Below are 17,914 nucleotides of genomic sequence, written 5' to 3'. Positions count from 1 at the left end.
GGTCCACTAATTTTGTCACTTTGTCAAAGAATGCAATAAGATTTGTCTGGCATGATCTGTTTTTGACAAACCCATGTTGGCTTTTGGTTATTACTTTGTTTGCTTCTAGGTGTTCGCTGATTTGTTGCTTGATTATCTTTTCCAGAATCTTCCCTGGTATTGAGGTCAGGCTGATAGGTCTGTAGTTTCCTGGATCTATTTTTTTCCTTTTTTGAAGATGGGAACTACATCAGCTTTTTTCCAATCCTCTGGCAGTTCCCCTGTGTTCCAGGATCTTTGAAAAATATAGTTCAGTGGTTCCGAGATCTCGTCTGCCAGTTCCTTCAGAACCTTGGGGTGTAATCCACCTGGTCCTGGTGATTTGAACTCGTCTAGGGTAGACAGGTGTTCACTTACCATTTTCTTCCCTATTTTAACTTGTGTTCCTAATCTGTTTTTTGTGGTGCTGTTTTTGATAGGTTGGACTGTTTTTTCCTTTTGTGTAAAGACAGATGCAAAAAATGAGTTAAGTAGTTCTGCTTTCTCCCTGTTGCTTGTCACCTTCTTGCCACTTTCTCCCAGCAATGGACCAATTGTTTCCTTCACTTTTTTCTTGTTTTTAACATGTTGGATGAAGCTTTTTTTGTTATTTTTTACTTTTGTTGCAAGCCTTTGTTCATTGTGAGCCTTAGCTTTCCTCGCTTCATCTTTACAGGCTCGGGCTATTTGCAGATATTCTTCCTTAGTTATTTGCCCCTCTTTCCACTTTTTATACTAGTCCTTCTTGTCTTTCTTTTTTGATAAGTAAATTGCAAGATGAGAAGGGAGACTTACTGTCAGTTCCGGCGTGCCAGCCTGCTCATCCACCCTCAGAGAGGCTATCCCTCCGCTACCTCCGCCGCTGGTGGTGGATGGCGAACAGCACTATGAAGTAGAAAAAGTGCTAGATACCCGATGGTATAGGGGTAAGCTCCAATACCTTCTCCTGTGGAAGGGGTATCCCATTTCTGAGGCCTCGTGGGTACCCAAAAGAGACATACACGCTCCCCGACTGGTCGCCAGGTTCCATAAAAAGTACCCAGGGAACCCAGGGGGGACATCAGCCCCACAACCCTTGAATTACTGTGGTCTTTATGTTACAGACGCCGTCTCCATGGTAGAGGGGGCTGCATGTCAGCTCCGGCATGCCAGCCGGCCCGGAGTTGCCATTCAGGGGGGAGGACGCACCGGACTGCTGGACAGCCACCAGCACAGACACCACCCTGCTGGGCCCACCAGGATGCCGGGAGACATCAGCCATGACGTCCCCCACCTGTTCTGGCGCCAGAGCTGCTCCAATCGACCTGGGGAGCACTGCCATGCTGCCCGGATGCCACGTAGCCGGCGAACAGCTGAGAAGCGGTCACGTGGCAATGACCTCATCCAAGACAGCGGAGATGCAGGGAGGCAGCCGCTGCTCTCCCTGGCCCCTCTGGGAGGGGCTTCCTGTGGGACAGAGGAAGGGGAACCAAGCCTTCCTTACAAACAGGCAAAGGGACAGACTGGGGTGAAGGCTTGGGCTAATTGATGGTCGGATGCTGGCTTCGGTGATTTGTCTCTATTTCCGGGTCACGTGGGTGGGAGCTGCACGCGGGATTGGGTGGGTGGTGATTATGATATAAAATGTGGCAGGGAGCATGGGCCAGTAGCTCTAACAAGAAGTTCTTCATTGATCACAAGTGCCAGGATGTAAATAAAGAAGGCAGCAACACACCAGGTTTGTGTCCTTTCTTTTTCTTCTGTTGGGAACCTGACACTTACAGTACCAAAATGAGAGTAAAAAGAAAATAATTCAGGAGTTCTATAGAAAGTTATATGACCAAGAAAAAGTGCCAGACAAAAAAAATATTGCAATATTTAGGAAAAGCAGAATTACCAAAAGTACCTGAAATGGTGAAAACTATGTTAAATGAAAAAATAACAATGATGGAATTGACAGAGGCGGTTAAAAGACAAAAGAATGATAAAACACCAGGGCCAGATGGATTGCCGGCAGAATTTTATAAATATCTACAAGATGTATTACGTACACCAATGTTACAGGTTTATAATGAAGCACTGGCAGAAGTGAAGATACCAAAGTCTTGGAGGGAAGCAAATATTATGTTAATTCTAAAAGATGATTTGGATTTAACACAAATAAAGAATTATAGGCCAATATCACTATTAAATGTAGACTACAAAATATTCACTTCAATAATAGCGGAAAGACTTAAAAGGTATTTGAATTAATTCATACATTCAGATCAAAATGGGTTTTTACCAAAAAGACAAATAAAAAATAATGTGAAAATCATTTTGGATACATGGAATATTACGAAGTATGTTGAGGAATTTGCAGAGCAACTCTTGAGTAGCAAGGGTGTGCACATGAAAAGCGATTGAGAGTAGTTAGGAAATAACACAGCCAACACACAGATACACTGAGTTGTGTTTACTTTCAGGAAATAGTAATAAGGCACAGCCCAATAAACAGTCCAGGTCATACACAGATAAAGCAGTAGATACTAATACAATAGTCCAGGGATAATCCAATAACAAAGTCTTCTTACCAGTCATTGTAGTCATACACGATAAACAGTTGCAAACAGTAGCAAACAGATATCAGAGAGCACAAAGAGCAAAGAGAAATAAACCAGGTTTCTAGCTCCCTCTTAAGGACATTGGCTACAGAGCCAACCAATCAGGACACAGTATGATGCAATACAGCAGTCTTAAAGCTATATTGATGGTTTATATATTGCCAACCCAACAAGTTAGGTAATCATCATTTCCTAACAAAGTACATTCAGAAAAACAAATGGCGCTGATTTTTTTAGATGCACAAAAAGCATTTGACAATTTAAATTGGCAATTTATGCTACAACTAAAATGTATGAACTTTGGTGAAAAGTTTATAAATATGATTCAGACAATATACTCTAGACAAGCAGCAAAAGTTATTGTGAATGGGGATTTGGCAGAGAATTTCGACATAAGAAAAGGTACAAGACAAGGATGTCCATTATCCCCATTACTATTTATATTAACATTGGAAGCGCTAAATAGAAATGTTAGACAAGACTCAGCTATAAAAGGGATAGAAATAAAAAAAGAAAAATATAAATTACAAGCATTTGTGGATGACCTGGTATTTATTTTAGAAGAACCATTAGAAACTGGCCCCAAGCTAATAATAAAAAAAAGAAGAATATGGAGAAGTGGCAGGATTGAAAATAAACAAAGAAAAAACGAAGATACTGGTTAAAAACTTTACAGAGAAACAGAGTGTTTCTAGAGTCTCTGGAGGCTGGGGACAGCAAAAAAGTCACTTCCTGTCCAACTGGAAGTTGGGAAATGGGCCATTTCAGGCCTCTGGAGGGCCTCTGAGGGGGTGTGGAAGGCTGTTTTCGCCCTCCCCAGATGCATAGAGAGGATCTGGAGCCAGGTGAGAAAGAAAAACGCCCCCCCCCCCAGGCCCACTGGAGGCAGGAAACAGCCTTTTTCCCTACTTCTGGTGGGCCCAGAAGGCCCGAAAATCAGCTTACCAGCGCGAGAGCTGAGTTAGAGTGCCATGCGACATGGCTACACGTGCCACCTGTGGCATGCATGCCATAGGTTCGCCATCACAGCACTATAGAATTATATAAATGGCAAAAGCTTTGGGATAGAAATTATAAACTAACAATGGCAACTACCTACAAGGAAAATGTGTATAAAATGTTTTATAGGTGGCATTTGCCACCAGCAAGACTAACAAAGATGTTTAACACTTAGGCTTAGACTTAGGCTCAGACTTAACCCAGACAAGACCGAGTGGCTGTGGGTATTGCCTCCTAAAGACTATGTTGCTTGTCCATCCTTGGTTCTGGGAGGGGAGAAATTGTCCCCCTCAGAACGGGCTCGCAAATTGGGTGTCCTCCTAGACTCACAGCTAAGATTAGAGCAACATCTGACAGCTGTGGCTAGGGGGACCTTTGCACAGGTTCACCTGGTGCACCAATTGCGACCCTACTTGGATCAGGAGGCGCTCCTCACAGTCACTCATGCCCTTGTCACCTCACGGTTAGATTATTGCAACGCACTCTACATGGGGCTACCCTTGAAAAGTGTTCGGAGACTGCAGCTGGTCCAGAACGCAGCCGCACGAGCTGTTGTGGGTGCACCTAGATACACCCACATTACACCAATTCTCCGTGAGCTGCACTGGCTCCCTATTGGTCTCCGGGCACAAGTGAAGGTGTTGTTTATCACCTTTAAAGCCCTACATGGCTCAGGGCCAGGTTATCTTCGAAACCGCCTTCTACCGCATAGCTCCCAGCGACCGGTAAGATCCCACAGAGTTGGTCTCCTCCGGGTCCCGTCAGCTAAACAATGCCGGCTGGCGGGCCCGCAGGGGCGGGCCTTCTCTGTGGCTGCCCCAGCTCTCTGGAACCAGTTACCTCCTGAGGTCTGGACCATCCCCACCCTACTGGCCTTCCGAAAAGCGGTGAAGACCTGGCTTTTCCAGCAGGCCTGGGGCTGTTGATCTCGCTTTGCGATCTGGCGAGATCTGGCCACAAATGTTATGAATGCGTTCTAAGGTTTTTAATGTTTTTTAATCTTTTAAATGTTTTTAGAATGGTTTTTTTTTTTAAAAAAAAATGTATTGTGAGCCGCCCTGAGTCTCCGGAGAGGGACCCCTCAGACGGCCGAGAGGAACGGGCAGGTTCCTCGGGGCCGGAGGATTGTCCTCTGTGTCGGCAGCGGCTCAGCAGCAGCCATGGCGGCTGTCCCAAGGCTGGGACAGCCGGGAAAAGCGATGTGCAAGAGGAAGAAATGGAGAAACAGAGCTAGGTACTTGAATGCCGGGTGAGTGAGATTCAACCCAGGCGGGAGTAGCTTTTAAGTGCGGATTTATAACAAGTGAGCCCTAGCCCCAATTAGCGGCTGTAAACTATCTGGGCAAAAGACTTTTGCAAAGTAAACAAAAAGAGGAAAAGACCCGTTAATGGATTATAGTAACTATTGACTGCTTTGGAAGGATTGTTTTCTTGGAAAAATTAAAAAACTGGCACTTTTTTCTTTTCTTAATGAGATTGGATTGCTTTTGAAGAGAGAGAAAGGGAGGAAGAGGTAAACAGGAACTTTTTAAAACAAGGAGAAAAGACGAGCGGTGATAGACAAAATGAACACCAGCCGAAGTGAAAGTGACAAATTGTGTATTGCCAGCGACTGAAAGGAGAAACTTTGTGTCTTGTTACCCTAACTGGATTACTTTTGGAAAATTTAGAGGTTTGGAGGAGATAATGCTGGAAATCAGCCAAATAACAGGGGGCGTTCTGGAGGAGATTATGCTGGAAATCAGCCAAATATAATATGCTGGAAATCAGCCAAATAATAGTGGGAGGTTAGGAGGAGATTATGCTAGAAATTAGCCAAACAATAGTGGCTGTTCCAGAGGAGACTATGCTGGAAATCAGCCAAATATAATATGCTGGAAATCAGCCAAATAATAAGTGGAGGTATGGAGGAGAATATGCTGGAAATCAGCCTAAATGGTATGCTGGACATGAACCAAACAACAATGGGCGATACGGAGGAGGATATGGATTTTGAGATAAATCTGTGTAAAATTAAATGAGTAATAGATGATTAAGGGGGAAAAATTAAAGGTAAATTGATAAAATTCAAGATTTTAAGATTTGATGAAATGGGCCTAGAGATTGAGAATTATGGATAGAATTTTGTTCTATGAACTAAAATAAAAATAGAGCTGTATGGAATTTGAAATTAAGATTTGTGGTGATGAAATTGTAAGGTAAATAATTAGATTAAGAGGCTAAAATATTTTTTAAATTTATATTTTGATATTGATGTTAAAAGATGTAATGAAAGCAATTTGGAGAAGAACCAGATATAATTTGAATTAATACATGGATATAAATGAGTTAAGTTTAGCTGGAAATTAAATCTGTGGTGATATAATAGAATTGTTTAGTTTAAGATGTTAGAATTTATGTTAAAAATTTCTTTTTCTTCAATGTTTTGATTGTTACTTAAAAAAAAATGTAATGGGAAATTGTGATTGGAGCCTGTTAAAGAAATGTAAGCGGTGTACCTACCTATGACCGGATCGAGACTTCACTCTGGAAAGATGTATTTTATGTTTATGTTTAAAAAAATAAAAAAATATTTACAAAAAAAAAAATACAAGCTTTCTCTCATTTTAAGAATTACTCAAACACTGATCAAGAATACCCAAGGCAGGCTATCAATATTGATGAGAAAACTTACCGGAAGTAATATATGTAAGCTACAATTTCATCAGATACTTTTATAGTATTTCTTTAAAAACTGCATTGGCCATTCTTACACTCAAATCCACAAACTTTTTAAATAAATGTAAGCATTTCACTGCCTGCTTAATATAGCTGTTTTCCATTAAGATTCTGTTTGATGTTCAACCTGAGGAAGATACAGTTTTCCTGATATTATACTAGCCAGCAGCCACCTAGAAGCTATCCTACCTTCAAATATTTTTTTTCGGTATTGGTCTATCTAGTGTACAATTCCTGCACACTAGCCAAGTAGATCCTGGTATCATTTCCATGATATACTATTGGTTCACAAAGGCACTGAAGAGGCTTGAGGCACTTATTCAAATATTACAGATACTCCCAGGCAGTTGCACACTGTATCTAAATAGGCCAGTAGGACTTGCGTCTGTAGAAACTGAGCCAAAGCAACCCTTCAGTGTTCACAATGAATAAAATATTTATAAACATAGATAACATATTTACCTTTCCTGCCATTTGGAAAGTTATAATGTATAACTCAGTAGCTAAAAGAGTTACTCCCAAAACATTTAATTTTAAGAGATTTGGGAGCTAGAACTGCATAACAAATTGAGTACAAAACTGAAGGACCTCTATTCAACTGCCAGCTGCAGCACAAATTGCAGATCATTTTTGTAAAACAAGGACTCCTGGATGCACAGCTGTCTTTAAAAGAGCATATGACGGCCGTGGCCAGGGGGGCTTTTTATCAGGTCCGCCTGATTTGCCAGTTGCGTCCCTTTCTGGATCGGGACTCCTTACGCACGGTCACTCAGGCACTCGTCACCTCCCGCCTGGACTACTGTAATGCTCTCTACATGGGGCTCCCCTTGAGGAGCACCCGGAGGCTCCAACTGGTATAGAATGCGGCCGCATGGGGGATTATGGGAGCGATGGGGCGCTCCCATGTGACACCCCTCCTGCGCGAGCTGCACTGGCTCCCAGTGGTCTTCCGGGTGCGCTTCAAGGTGTTGGTTACCACCTTTAAAGCGCTCCATGGCATAGGGCCTGGGTATTTGCGGGACCGCCTTCTGCCACCGATAGCCTCCCACCGTCCAGTACGCTCCCACAGAGAGGGACTCCTCAGGGTGCCGTCGGCCAGACAATGTCGGCTGGCGACCCCCAGGGGGAGGGCCTTCTCTGTGGCAGCACCTGTCCTCTGGAACGACCTGCCCCCGGAGATACATAGGATCCCAGATCTCCATGCTTTTCACCATGCCCTTAAAACTTTTTTATTTCATCAAGCCGGGATGGCTTAAACCCCCCCCTTAGATATTTTTAATTGTTAATTGATTTTAGTTGGGGTGTTTTAAATTTATTGGGCCAAAATTTGTTTAATTCTTTTTTTTAAAAAAATTAAATTTTTGTATGTGATGTTTTTATTCTTGGCTGTTCACCGCCCTGAGTCCAGTGGGAGAAGGGCGGTATAAAAATCTAATAAAATAAATAAATAAATAAATATCAAGGCAGGAAGTAACATAAGAACTCTTGATAAACATCCTAAATACCAGGAAAGAGAATCCTGAAATGGAAAGAAAAATGTACTCTTCTAAGGCAATGAAGATCAATCAATCACTTGCTAGTCTATTCCATTCTAGAAAAAAAGTGCTCCAAACCAGACATGGAGAAAAGCTAAAACCCCAAAATCTTTATTTTCTACCAATATGTTATGATGGCATAATTGAAGAGAAGAGGCTGAATCTGAACAGACTGCCACCTGAGAAGAAACCAAAGGAAGACCCTAAAATTTTCTACAAGTAGAAAATTATTTTCTACTAAAATTTTACTACTAGAATTTTCTACTAGAAAATTATAAGCCACCCTGAGTCTCTGGAGAAAGGCGGCATATAAATTGAATTAATAAATAAATTTACCAATTAAGTTGTAAAATGATATGGAAAGACCTACAGTGGAATTTAAATCAAAATGTGTCTGTCTTACAATGAAAAGAAGAGTGGGTATGATACTATCTCATAGGCTAGAATTTATACTGAAAGAAGACTGCAGATATTTTACCAAAATATTTGTTCCCTATAATAACTCATTGGCAACTAAGTCTTAGTAAGACAAATAGTTTTGAATAAGGTTAAGCAAGCTATTTTAGACTAAAAAAATTTAGGTGTCAAATTTTAGCCATGTATATATCCAATTACTGTTTCAGCTAATAGAGTGCAATTTGTCAAGGAAAATGGATTTAAGAAGAAAAAGTAGGTGGCATTCATTTTGGTCTATTTTGATGTCATATAGCACTAAAATTTAAGCTCCTAAGAAGGCGTAAAAGGGCTAATTGAGCTCAATTAACTCTTTAAGTAACCGATAATCAAAAGTATTTCAGTCACCCAGCATCTTATAAGAGGATCTGGGGAGGGGAGAGAAGAGTCTGGCATCCTCCTCCAAAGGATGCTGGGCAGTGAAAAGAAATATGTGTTGTTTCATCAGTGGCAATTTGTCATGGGGAGAAGGCAGGCGGGCTTTCAGGCCAGTGCTCTTTATAGTTCCCTATTTCTCAACCAAGACATTTTGGAGACAAGAGGTCTATACCAATATTAACCCCGCAGAGTTGCAAAATAAGTGTTCTCTCTCCATCCTGAATCCCGCGCCCAAGACAAGACATTCGTCCTGATAAGGCTCAAGGCCAGCGGTGACAGGGAAAGGAAGAGAAGGAAGAGACCAATCTCCAAAGCACCTGAAGGTAGGACAAGAAGCCATGGGTGGAAACTAATCAAGGAGAGAAGCAACCTAGAACTAAAGAGCAATTTCCTGACAGAACAATTAATCAGTGGAACAACTTGCCTCCCGAAGTTGTGAGTGCTCCAACACTGGAAATTTTTAATAAGAGATTGGACAACCATTTGTCTGAAATGGTATAGGGTTTCCTGCCTGAGCAGGGGGTTGGACTAGAAGACCTCCAAGGTCCCTTCCAACTCTTGTTATTCCATTCTATTCTATTCTAACTGCAGTCCACTGGTTAGAGCAGGCAACAGAGAAAACAGCCGACGACGGCGCCGTCCCTAACAAAGGGCTGGAAAGCGTAAATGGGAATGAGGAAAGCAGAAACGAAAGGGACAATAGCCCAAGCCGCGAACAATTCCCCTCCGAAGGAAAGCCGCAACGGTGTCCATGCGGCCTCTGACATCGAGACGAGGGACAAAGGGGAGCCCGTTTCTTACCGAAGGATTGGAGGTTCTGGATAGTGGACATGCGCTTCTGTGGCTGGGCGCTGCTCGTGGGGAAAAGGCCGCGGCTGGGTTCGCCCGGGACTCCCAGGTTCAGTAGCGGGGAAAAATAAAGGAAAAAATGCAAACCAGCAAAACCTGAAGGGCACAGAAGACCCAGCTGGGGGGGAGGGGAAAACGGGGAAGACGGTGGCAGCAGCTGCGGCTACAACAGGAACAGCGACGGTCATTCACAAAATGGCCGACGCCTCGTATTTCGCCTGTACTTTTCCCAAATTAGAGCACGTGATGGTAATTGGCTTTTCACGGAATCCTGGGAAATCGAGTCCTTGTGGTGAAGAAACTCAAAGCCAACTTTGCACAAACTACAACTTCCGAAAGGCATGGCAGACCAGGGTTTTCTTTGTTTGGGTTTTGCCCTCTACTAGCCTCCACTTTCCCCCTAATTTTCGTTTCTTTCTACCCCTGAATATATCTGCTGATGGGAGTCTGGTGGCGGAGCGACCAAGCCTAAGCCAGTGTTATCACTTCCTGAAGTAGGGGAGGAAGTACAGTCACTGGGTTCACATTGCTCTGAACCTATATTATGGCTTGTTTGATTTAGGCTTAGCATTTCATTTGAACATCATTTAGGGGTTTGCGTGTTGAATAAACAATGGTGGTGTTAGAATTTAAATAGAAAAAGAACATAGAAAAGAACATTAGAAGTTAAAAGCCTTTGATTTGCCCCCCTCCCCTTTAGCAATCCTAACGCTTAGACTAGCACCTCACTGGCTCCTTCAAACTTCTAAGATACCAGACCTCCTCATAATAATCCACACCTAGGAAGGAACTTCCTTCCCAGATTTAACACATCCTCAGGGCAATCGAAATCAAAGCCTAGGGTAGGAACCAGTGGTGGGTTGCCCCTGGTTCGGACCGGTTCCCAAGAACCGGTAGTAAAACCGGCAGGAGGCCCCGACCACCGCCCTGGATGTCATAATTGGCAATCTGCGCACATGCAGAAGCTTCTGCGCAGAAGCAAGGTGTGTGTGCGAGCGCGATCCCGTTGCAAACCGGTAGTAAAGGTAAGTAGAACCCACCCCTGGTAGGAACCTCAATCTGCATATCTAAATATCAAAGCCCACTTGTCATATGATATACCCATAGAAATACATCTCTAACGTTGTGGACTACCTTCAACCATTGTATGTGGTTGAATGAATAAACTCTAAGAATAGAATAGAATAGAATAGAATAGAATAGAATAGAATAGAATAGAATAGAATAGAATAGAATAGAATAGAATAGAATAGAATAGAATAGAATAGAATAGAATAGAATTTTTTTATTGGCCAAGTGTGATTGGACACACAAGGAATTTGTCTTGGTGCATATGCTCTCAGTGTACATAAAAGAAAAGATACGTGTCAGACTTTGATGCTATCTCAAAATAAATGAATTTCCAAACTGCCAATCTTTAAGGAAATCTTCTCTTTATTTGAGCACAGCAACCGGATCATGACTCGATGCGGACAAGACTGACCTTTTGCCCCCCAATCCCTCCCTTTCCAATCCCCAATTATCTGCTTCTCATTGGCTATCTCCCAAGTCACTCTACTGACTTCTTGTCTCGTCATTTCACAGGAATGTCCCCCCTCCCTTCATTTCCACGATGACCCAGCTTCAAAGGGATTTAGCAGGCAAAAGTTCAGGGCTTATCTCTCTCCTCTCTATGCCAGCGGTGAGACGCTGACATCACGTTTATCAAGAATCATAAGGTACAACACTTAATGATAGTCATAGGGAAACAGTCAATATAAATCTTAAGGATTCATTCATTGGCATCCTTCAGTCTCAAGAGACTATGGTATCGTGCTCTGGAAAGAGGCCCTAAAACAGCATCTAGTGTGACTAAAAAGGCCAATTCGAGAGTGGCAATCCCTTCCACACTGAGGGTAGATCCATTCTGTCCCCTGCCCAGCCCCCAGATTTCGCTGGTTCCGGGACTGCCTCTTTGCCTCGGCCTGCCGAACAAGTGTCTCTTCGAATTGGAAAAGGCCATGCTGCGTCTTTAGCCCCCAAGCTGAACGATCGGAGGTCAAGGTTTCCCAGTTGTTAATGTCCATTCCCAGGGCCTTTAGGTCCCTCTTGCAGATATCCTTATATCGCAGCTGTGGTCTCCCTCTGAGGTGCTTTCCCTGCACTAATTCTCCATACAGGAGATCTTTCGGAATCCGACCATCAGCCATTCTCATGACATGCCCCAGCCAGCGTAGACGTCGCTGTTTCAATAGTGTATACATGCTAGAAATTCCAGCACGTTCCAAGACTGCGCTATTTGGAACTTTGTCCTGCCAGGTTTGTTTTATGTTTGTTTGTTTTATTAAATTTGTATACCGCCCTACTCCCGAAGGACTCAGGGTGGTGAACAGGCACAGAATAAAATACAGAAATACAAAAGTTAGAAACAATTTAAAACCAAATTAAATAATTTAGCCCAAAACAATTAAAAATCCCAATAATTTAAAACAAATTAAAATTTCAGTTTAAAAATTTAAAAGAAAGGGGAGAAAAAATTAGGCCAGGCCAGCTTGCTGGAATAGGAGGGTCTTAAGAGCACGGCAGAAAGTGCGCAGATCCGGGATCCTCCGTATCTCCGGGGGGAGCTCGTTCCAGATAGTGGGTGCCCCCACAGAGAAGGCCCTCCCCCTGGGGGCCGCCAGTTGACACTGCTTGGCTGACGGCACCCGGAGGAGCCCCTCTCTATGAGAGCGTACCGGCCGGTGGGAGGCTGTTTGTGGTAGTAGGCGGTCCCGTAAATAACCAGGTCCTAAGCCATGGAGCGCTCTAAAGGTGGTAACCAAAACCTTGAAGCGCACACGGAAGACCACCGGGAGCCAGTGCAGCTCGCACAGGAGAGGTGTCACACGGGAGTGCCATGTTGATCCCATAACCACCCGCGCAGCCGCACTCTGCGCCAGTTGGAGCCTCCGGGTGCTCCTCAAGGGGAGCCCCATGTAGAGAGCATACAATAGTCCAGGTGGGAGGTGACAAGGGCATGAGTGACTGTGTGTAGGGAGTCCCGATCCAGAAAGGGATGCAACTGGCGAATCAGGCGAACCTGATGAAAAATCCTCCCGGTCACGGCCGTCAAGTGCTCTTCTAAAGACAGCCGTGAATCCAGTAGGACGCCCAAGTTGCGGGCCCTCTCCGTGGGGGCCAGCGATTTGCCCCCAATAGTCAGCGATGGCGTCAACTGACTATATCGGGACATCGGAAACCACAGCCACTCGGTCTTGGATGGGTTGAGCCTGAGCCTGTTCCTCCCCATCCAGATCCGCACAGCCTCCAGACACCGGGACATCACTTCAAGGGCACCGTTGGGGTGGTCTGGGGTGGAGATGTACAGCTGGGTATCATCAGCGTACTGATGGTACTTCACCCCGAAACCACGGATGATCTCGCCCAGCGGCTTTACATAAATGTTGAACAGAAGGGGCGAGAGGACTGACCCTTGTGGCACTCCCCAAGCGAGGCGCCACGAGGTCGACCTCTGCCCCCCTGGCAACACAAACTGCGAGCGGTCGGAGAGGAAGGAGGAGAACCACCGCAGCACAGTGCCCCCCACCTCTAACTCTTCCAACCGGTGCAGCATGATACCATGGTCGATGGTATCAAAAGCCGCTGAGAGATCTAATAGGACCAGGACAGAGGAGCAACCCCTGTCCCAAGCCCTCCAGAGATCATCAACCAATGCGACCAATGCTGTTTCCGTGCTGTACCCCGGCCTGAAGCCCGACTGGAATGGATCCAGATACGTCGTTTCATCCAGGTACTGGGGGAGCTGTCGCGCAACCACACTCTCAACAACCTTCGCCACAAAACGAAGGTTGGAGACCGGACGATAATTAGCCAACACTGCTGGGTCCAGGGAAGGCTTCTTGAGGAGAGGCCTCACCACCGCCTCTTTCAAGGCGGCGGGAAAGTCACCCTCACCCAACGAAGCATTTATAATCCCCTGGAGCCAGCCTCGCGTCACCTCCCGGGAAGCCAGCACTAACCAGGAGGGGCACGGGTCCAATAAACAAGTGGTCGCGTTCAGTCTGCCCAGAATCCTGTCCACGTCCTCAGGCGTCACAGGATCAAACTCATGCCAGATAACATTCTCAAGACCTGCCCCAGTCCCTCCCCCTGAGACTACCCAGTCGGAGTCCAAATCTTCCCGGATCTGAGTGATTTTGTCATACAGATACTGAACAAAATCCTCGGCTCTACCCTCCAAGGGGTCCTCCCGCGCTTCCTGGTGGAGCAGGGAGCGGGTCACCCTAAACAGGGCGGCTGGGCGGTTATCTGATGATGCAATAAGAGCAGCAAAATAGTTACATTTTGCTGCTTTTATCGCCACTAGGTAATTCCTAATATGAGATCTTACCAGTGTCCGGTCCGATTCTGAAAGACTGGCCCTCCAACTACTCTCTGTTACAGGTTTCCAAGGATCTAACCCAATGATTCCAACAAGAGGTATGCTTGGTTCAAGATATCTTTATTTATATCATGTTTCTGTTACAGGTCATCATCTGAAATGCCCGTGGGACCCTTGGACTGTACCTTTTATACCTGGGAGGCGGAGCTAAGGTAAGGAGGGGTCAAGGGAAGGGTCCGGTGGGTGGATGTTAACCCCTGCTATAGCATGGACAAAGCGTGTTAGGCATTTATATCTAACAAATCCCCCTCTAAATGTCTAACATGCTGATGTGTGTGTGCAGGTTGTAGGTGTATGCCTAATTTTGTGGTGAGGTAGGCATGTTGCTTGCTCTGCAGTGGCTTGGTCAGTATGTCTGCAATTTGCTCAACAGTCTCGCAATGTACAGCCTTGATGAATCCGATGCTCGATAACTGCCTAACATGTTTATGCTTGATGTCAATATGCCTTGACCTCTGGCCTACTGCGTCTGCCATGGAGATGTCTATGGCTGCCTTGTTATCTTCGTGTATTATGATGGTGTAGACTGGCTCGGTCCGTATGTTGGAAAGCAGGTCATCAAACCATGTTAGGTTGTTTGCTGCCTTGGACAGGCAGATGTATTCCGCTTCTGCTGTGGAGGTGGCTACCAGGTTTTGTTTTCCGGTGTACCAGTGCACTGGGCAGTCATTGATGAAGAACACGTAGCCGGATGTGCTTTTTCTGCTCTTCGTGTCTCCGGCCCAGTCAGCATCTGCATAGCAGTTTAAGATGGGTTCTTTGGAGTTGGGTGGTTCTAGGTGTAGGCAGGCATCTGTGCTGTATTTAAGGTACCTGAGAATTCTTTTTGCTCCTTCCCAGTGGTATGTTGTGGGTTCACTGATGTGTCTGGACAGGAGGTTGACTGCCAGGATGATGTCTGGCCTGGTCCAGTTGGCTATATATAGCAGGGACCCGATGATAGACCTATACAGCGTGTTGTCCTTAAATGGTTCGCTTTGCTCATACATGTGTTTTAGGAAGTCGGCCTGCATGGGTGTCTCGCAGGGTTTGGCTTCATCCATATTACATTTATGTAAGAGTTCCAGTATTTTCTCTCTCTGAGAGAGTTTGAACCCGTTCTGTGTTTTGGTTATCTGTACCCCTAGGTACTTATTTACTTTCCCCAATGTTTTGAGTGTGAAATGCCTGCCTAGCCTCTCTGCAAATGTATCGCATTTCCGTTTGTGTGGGCCAAAATATAAAATATCGTCCATGTAAAGCAATACGTACTCTATTGATGCGCCTTCCTTCTTGAGGAAGAAACAAAGATCAGCAGAGGTGGGTGTGAAGCCCATGTCCTTGAGTATCGCTGCCAAGCAATCATACCACCTCTTTCCAGACTGTTTCAAACCGTATAAGCTTTTGTTTAATAACCAAGTGTCCCCTTGTATTTGGTTTCTCCCGGGGGGTGCCTTGACAAAGATTTTCTTGTCTAGTTCCGCATGGAGGTAGGCTGTTTGCACGTCAAACTGATACACCTCAAGTCCTAGGAGAGACCCTACTACCAAGGCACTCTTAATGCTTTCAGACCTGACTGTTGGTGAGTATGTGTCTGTATAATCCTCGGGGTATTTCTGGGCGAACCCCTGTGCTACCAGTCTAGCTTTGTATAACGCCTGGTTGTTTTCGAGCTCTTTGATCTTGAAGACCCATTTAGTCCCAATGGGTGTCTTATCGGTGGGTGCCTTAGAAGGGGTGTACACATTTAATTCCTTCAGGCTGGCCATCTCTTTGTCCATGGCTTGCTCCCTTTCTTCCGGTGGCAGCCTGAGCACCTCTTCATATGAGTTGGGCGTTACCCTGCTAGCGTGTATGGATAGGATGTAATCATCGAGTCTTTTTGGGGTCTTGTTCCTGTTAGATCTGACGGGCCTGTTGGGTGGTGTCTCGTTGCCATGCATGTACCTGGCTTCTTTCTTTGTGAGGATGTCTACCTTTATTGTAGGGTGACCTTCCTTCCATTCCTTGGTAGTTATTTCATGGTGCCTAGGTTTGCGCCTTTCGTGTTTATGTGTGTCTGTTTTGTCCTGATTGCCCTCATCTCTTGCCCTGTCTATATCTTCCTGCCTGTGTAGTATTTCATTGAGGTGTATCCTGGACCAGTTCGTATTTTCGTGAAATACCGCTGTCCTAGATATAATGAATCTGTTATCTCTGTCAATAAACCTATACCCCTTAGTCCCGGTTTCATAGCCCATGAACCTTAACCTTCTCGAGACCTTTTCTCCCTTGCGTCTAAGTTGCTTTGGGATGTGTACATCTGCGGTTACACCAAATATGTGCAAATGTCCTATTTGGGGCTTCCTGCTGTACATTATCTCATATGGTGTTTTGTCTACTACACTGGACCAAAGCCTGTTCAAGGTATAGTTGGAGTATGCGAGTGCCTCTGCCCAGAATGATTGTCCTAGTCCTGCGTCTTCTAGCACGCACCTGGTCATGGTCTGCAATACACCGTTTTTTTCTTTCTGCCACCCCGTTCTGGAATGCGGAAAACGGCGTTGATTTAAAGTGCAGTATCCCGCGCTCCTTCAGCCAATTCGAGAACTCTCTGGATAGGAATTCGGACCCTCTGTCTGTCATTATCTGTTTTATTTTTGTGTTATGTTGTGTTTCCACCCTTTTGTAAAACTCCCTAAATTTTTGGAATGCTTCATTCTTGTGGCTAAGTGTGTACACGAACCCATACCTACTGAAGTCATCTACTATGGTTAGGAAATATCTCTTCTTATATTTTATAGATGGTTTCATGGGGCCCACCAGGTCCATGTGTACTAAGTGAAAGGTGGACTTTGTGGTGCGTGTGGCTCTCTTGGGTTTGGGCTTGGTTTTGATTTTTGAGCATTTACATACAGAGCACTCTAGATAGTTTTTACAGCTCTTTATTTTTAAACCGTTTGAACACTCAAGCATTTTTTGTATAACTGGGAAACTGGCGTGACCTAGCTTCCGGTGTAGTAAGTGGGCGCATTCATCGTGCATGGGCCTGCCAATGCACAATTTCCCTTTGTGTGTTGCCTCATGTGTCTGTTTACTCCCTGTATTGTCTTCTGCCTTATCCCCCTCTATTTCCTCGTTGTCACCTTCTTTATCTTCGATGCCTTCTGTGTGTATGTTTTGGCATGACTGTGGTTCCCCTTCGGGTTGGAGGTATGTTAGCCCTCCCTCGATAATTATCTTGCCTATGTCCTTATTGTCCCTAGTCATGTATGCTCTTCCCCCTTCAAAAGTGGTTTTGATGCCTGTGTCCTTGCTCAGTCTGAGGGTCGCTAGTATGTTGCGTGGTATTCCGGGTATGAGTAATACCCCCTCTATTTTCCCTACTCCGTTTATGTAGGTGTTGCCCCTGCCTGTTACTAGGACCCTGTCCTGGTTCGCTACCTTTACGTAATAATTCTCTTTTGTGAATGCTGTAAGTATTTCCCTATTGTTAGTCGTGTGATTGGTAGCCCCTGAGTCAATAAGCCATGCATCTCTCAATTGGGTGCGTGTCTTTTCCTGGTCTCTGAGTCCATACATTGAACCTGTCTGGCTTTCACTGGAGCTATCTCTCCGCCCTCTTCTGTCCCTCGGGTTGGGGGAGTCCCTACGCCTATACCTGTTGTCAGATGTGTGTCTGTCGGGGAAGCCTGGTCTTCGTCCTTGCCTTTCCCTATCCTTGCTGTTTCTGGGGCAGTCCCTCTTATAGTGGTTCCTGGAACCACAAGTGTAGCACTCTGGAGTGCTGTTTTCCCTGACCTGAAAATCGACCCTTTTGGTTGTTCTGCCTTCCCTGCGACTTGCGTAACGGTCTCTCCTTAGGCTGTCTTCCGCTATTAATTTATTTGTGAGGGTCTCTAGTGTGAGGTGCTCTAGACTGAGGCTATCTAGTTGCGTTATGAACCCGTCCCAGCTAGAGTCAAGTGAATTAATTATAATACTTTTCATGCTCTCATCTG

At 45.0% G+C, this 17,914-nt stretch overlaps 1 protein-coding gene across 1 annotated transcript in view; it reads right to left on the bottom strand.

Moving 5' to 3' along the window:
• EIF1B (eukaryotic translation initiation factor 1B) overlaps window positions 1–9,740 on the bottom strand; it is a 49,300-nt gene extending 39,560 nt beyond the window's left edge. The window contains exon 1 of the mRNA XM_070944504.1: window positions 9,485–9,740. Within this exon, the coding sequence (XP_070800605.1) occupies window positions 9,485–9,515 (31 nt within the window). The 5' untranslated portion in view covers window positions 9,516–9,740. The remainder of the gene's footprint in view (window positions 1–9,484) is intronic.
• Window positions 9,741–17,914: the final 8,174 nt, after the last annotated feature.

This window comes from Pituophis catenifer, unplaced genomic scaffold (assembly GCF_029215685.1).
Source record: "Pituophis catenifer annectens isolate HBS135680 unplaced genomic scaffold, rPitCat1.0.hap2 SCAF_5, whole genome shotgun sequence".
Classification (NCBI taxonomy): Eukaryota; Metazoa; Chordata; class Lepidosauria; order Squamata; family Colubridae; genus Pituophis; species Pituophis catenifer.
The sequence above is the reverse complement of the archived record's forward strand: the minus strand, read 5'-3'. Positions and strand labels throughout refer to the sequence as shown.